Source organism: Carcharhinus amblyrhynchos, chromosome 17 (genome assembly GCF_965287045.1).
Source record: "Carcharhinus amblyrhynchos chromosome 17, sCarAmb.v2.hapA, whole genome shotgun sequence".
Lineage (NCBI taxonomy): Eukaryota > Metazoa > Chordata > Chondrichthyes > Carcharhiniformes > Carcharhinidae > Carcharhinus > Carcharhinus amblyrhynchos.
Genome location: NC_137340.1, coordinates 5976249 through 5979887, shown reverse-complemented (window position 1 = coordinate 5979887; position 3639 = coordinate 5976249). Strand labels below are relative to the sequence as shown.

Here is a 3639-nt window from a genome sequence, read left to right as displayed (position 1 = left end):
CAAATTTTGTAAAATTATATTTACATCAATAGAACCATAAAACATTACATCTTGAGGGGACTGATCAGTCCCAGTTTTTTAAACCCAGTTAGTGGTTTTACACCAATACATTAAACCAGCATCAACGACATAAAATTATTCACACTCTTTACAACCAGAGCTTTGCTACAAAATTTGAAACACTGGAAGATATTAGCACAAAAAGAACGCGTACAAAAATATTTTCTAAAAATCTCCAGATTAATTGGCAGGAACTGGACGGTTTCGCCAGCCAGTGTTGGTGGCTGGCGGTTTCATGATTGCCACAGTCAGTCCTTTAAGGCGGAATATTTACATGCAGACATGTAGAATCGTCCACAATAAAACAAGGCACCAAATAAATCTCAGCATGCAGTGTTTAAATGCGAAAGTACAAAAACATCCACTTGCCATTTAAACTAACACCGGATTGTTCAGAGTCTAATTCCACTCTAACCTCGCCACTTCTGTTCTCTGAAATCTTCCCACACTCAAGAGGGGGAAAAAAAGTTAAAATATGAAATGCCTGCTGCACACATCCTATTAAAACTAGACCTGGTCAAGAGGAAGCCTGTTCTTAGTTATTTTATAGGATTAGAGAGCATTTATCGCGGGTTTTTTTTTGCTTTTGTTTGTAGGCATTAGTGACCAATCTATACAAAAAGTGCCGGAGCGAGTTTCCTCAGACAGACTATCGCTGCCTTATTTACAAACTATCCCCTTTTACCACCTGCTCTGTGAACTCCCAGTAACAACACCCTCGGCGCCTCAAACCCCTCTCTCTCACTCACTCACTCTCTGCCCCGCGTTTCCATCAGTTAACAGCCTTGGGCAGCCTCTGACTGGGGATATCTGGCGAGAGCGCTAGTTAACACCAGACATAACAGAAGGACCCTTGGCTAGTTTAACCGCTTAGCCCAAACCAGGAACCCCGGAATAAGAAAGCAAGTGATCAATTCGCTTCCCCCTTCTTCCCCCCCCCTCAGAAGTTAAGTGGTTGGGGGCTAAGGGGAGGTGCGGGGGGGGGGGGGAAACATTTTGTTTTTGAGAGGATGCTTAAGGAGCAAAATGTAAACACGTAGCTGGAGGGTGCAATGTGCACAGGTAACTGTGTTCCCCATGTTGGAGTTGCTCTCCTTGCGGTAGTGTCAGTGAGCTTGCTGCCTGGGTCTATACTGTCCTGGGTGGACAGACACTCAGAGGGCTTCCCCCGGGGCACAGGGCTGTGACTGTGGAAGCTCTCTCGCTGGCCAGTTTCTTCTCCTTCTGCCTCAGGTGAATCTTGGTGTGCCTCTTCCTCTCGTCGCTGCGGGCGAATTTCCTGCCGCAGAAGTCGCAGGAGAAGGGCTTCTCGCCGGTGTGGGTGCGGATGTGGGTGGTGAGGTGGTCGCTCCGGCTGAAGTTCCTCATGCAGATGCGGCACTGGAAGGGCTTGTGGCCGGTGTGGATGCGGATGTGCCGGGTCAGCTCGTCGGAGCGGGAGAAGCGGCGGTCGCAGCCCTCGGCCGGGCACGGGTAGGGTCGCTCGTGGACCGGGGTCTTGCTGGGCCGGTTGGGGTATTTCCTGAGGCGGATGGGCCGGAGGGGGAGGTTCTGTCCGCCGTAGCCGCTGGGCAGCCGGGGCCCCTCTGCCGACGGGTTGCCCAGAGTGAAGTTCCTGATGGTGGACAGAGGGGTGAGAGGGGGGGCCATCCGGATGGGCTCCACCGGGCAGGAGAAGGGCTTGCGCTCGGTGCCCGGGGTCAGCTCTCGGTGCTGAGGCGGGAAGATGCTGCTGTAGTCCGGCAGCATGGGGAATAAGGTGTTGTCCACCACCGCTTTGGGAGAAGGGTAGGAGGGAGGAGGAGGGTATCCCAGGCTGCAGGTAGAGCTGCTGAAGAAGGGAGCCGGCTCCTGGTAAATCTCCCCGCAGCTGTAAGGAGGCGGCGGCGAGTACATGTGCTCCATCTCACTCTGTGCCATGGTACAACTGAGGGTGCTGGAGAGAGGGTTGGGGGAAGCCGAGGAAGAGGAGGAGGACGACGAGGTGGAGGATGGCGGAGGGACTCCGAAGATCCCAGTACTCACTATGTTAATGATCCCATCAGGGCTCCAATTGGCGTTGGCACATTGAGAATCAATAGAGAACTTTCCCATGTAGGTAAAAGTCTGGCTGCGGGAAGCAGGCGCTGGGTGATAGCTGTTGGGGTAAGGCAGGTCAATGCCTCTCTTGTCGCTGCCCATGTCCACGTTAATCATCCCATCTGCAAAGGAGAAAGAAAATATTGTTATTCCGGAGGATACTTGGGGAGGTCATTTGGCCAGTAACTAGACGCGGTGGCTCGCAACCAATAGCTGAACCCAACTACACCTGGGACTGAGAGAAGGCAACAAAGAGGCAATAAACACAACAAACTGGAAAGCAGACTAAACAACAGCGACTGCTGCTGTTCAATCAATCCCACACACACCGCTCTTTAACTTTTCTCATCCCGGTACATTATTCCGCTTTCATTTCACTTTTTTAATAATAATTTCACCCTCTGTATAACCACCCCACCCCAACACCTTGGAAAGAATGAATTAAATGCAAACTGTTTTTCTCTTGATAACCACTTCCCTCCTCCCCCTACAGCCTCAAACACAAACATAAAGCTTAATAAACAATCACCCCGAGGCTAATAGTTACCCCCGGGAGTTTTTTACGGGCTGTTCCCCTGGACACTCTCTAACCCCCCCCCCCCCTCCCCTGAGCCCCGCACTCTGGAGAAGCTGCTTACCTGAGGGTATTTGCTCGTACTGTGCCAGCTCTTGGTTCGGGAAGACAGCGAGGGAGGCGGGAAGCGAGCTGATCTCATCCACCGAGTACACGCTTTCGGGGAGTTGATGGAAGAGACCTCCCAGGGACAGCGGCATCTTCTCCACCGCTTTCGCCGTCATCCTGTGTTCAAGCCTTTTGGGTCTCGGAGATGAATTTAACAAAAAAAAGAAAGTTTTTCTTCTCCCTCCACCCCCTCCCCACCCCTCTCCTCTTGCCTTGCACTTGTTGTAAGGTTAGTGTGGCAAAATGTTGCAGCCGAGCTTGGTGATTGTGTTGCTTTGACTGGCAGTGGGTGAGGGAGCGGTAGGGTCTAACCCTTCCCTTTCTAATGATATCTCTGTCCCCCCCACTGTGTGTGTGTGTGTGTGTTTGTGTCTCACACACTCTCCCTGTCTCTCTCACTCACACACTCTCTCTCTATCTCACTCTGTCTCTGTCTGCTTCAATTCCTCCTTTCACAAGCTCTACTTTACTATTTATCTAGGGAAACGAATGCCCCCTGACGTAAGAGACCATATATGGACTGAGAGAGGAAAAGGTTGTAACGAGGCGAAGTGACGCGGTGGGCGGGGAATCCGCCTGGTTCCTCGGCCAGGACAGCATCGTAGGGTACAGCGTTCCCCCCCCCCCCCCCCATTCCCCTGCAAACCTACCCCCCACCATGAGCCACCCTGGGGGGGGGGGGAACTGAGGGAGTTGGGTGGGGGGGGGGGTTGGTGGGTGATGAGGGAGGGAGCTGCTTCCCCTCCCCACACACACACACACACATTGCTGCAGGAATTGCAATCTCCACACACAACATGGAGCAATTCCGGCTGCCT

The 3639-nt window shown here is 52.4% G+C and overlaps 1 protein-coding gene across 1 annotated transcript; it reads right to left on the bottom strand.

Annotated features, from left to right (window-relative positions):
- Window positions 1-3280, bottom strand: egr2b (early growth response 2b). Its single transcript, XM_080205416.1, has 2 exons — window positions 2778-3280; window positions 1-2261 (listed from the first exon to the last, which is right to left on the bottom strand). The coding sequence occupies exons 1-2, from the start codon at window positions 2935-2937 to the stop codon at window positions 1189-1191; spliced, it is 1233 nt and encodes a 410-aa protein (XP_080061542.1). The 5' UTR covers window positions 2938-3280; the 3' UTR covers window positions 1-1188.
- Window positions 3281-3639: the final 359 nt, after the last annotated feature.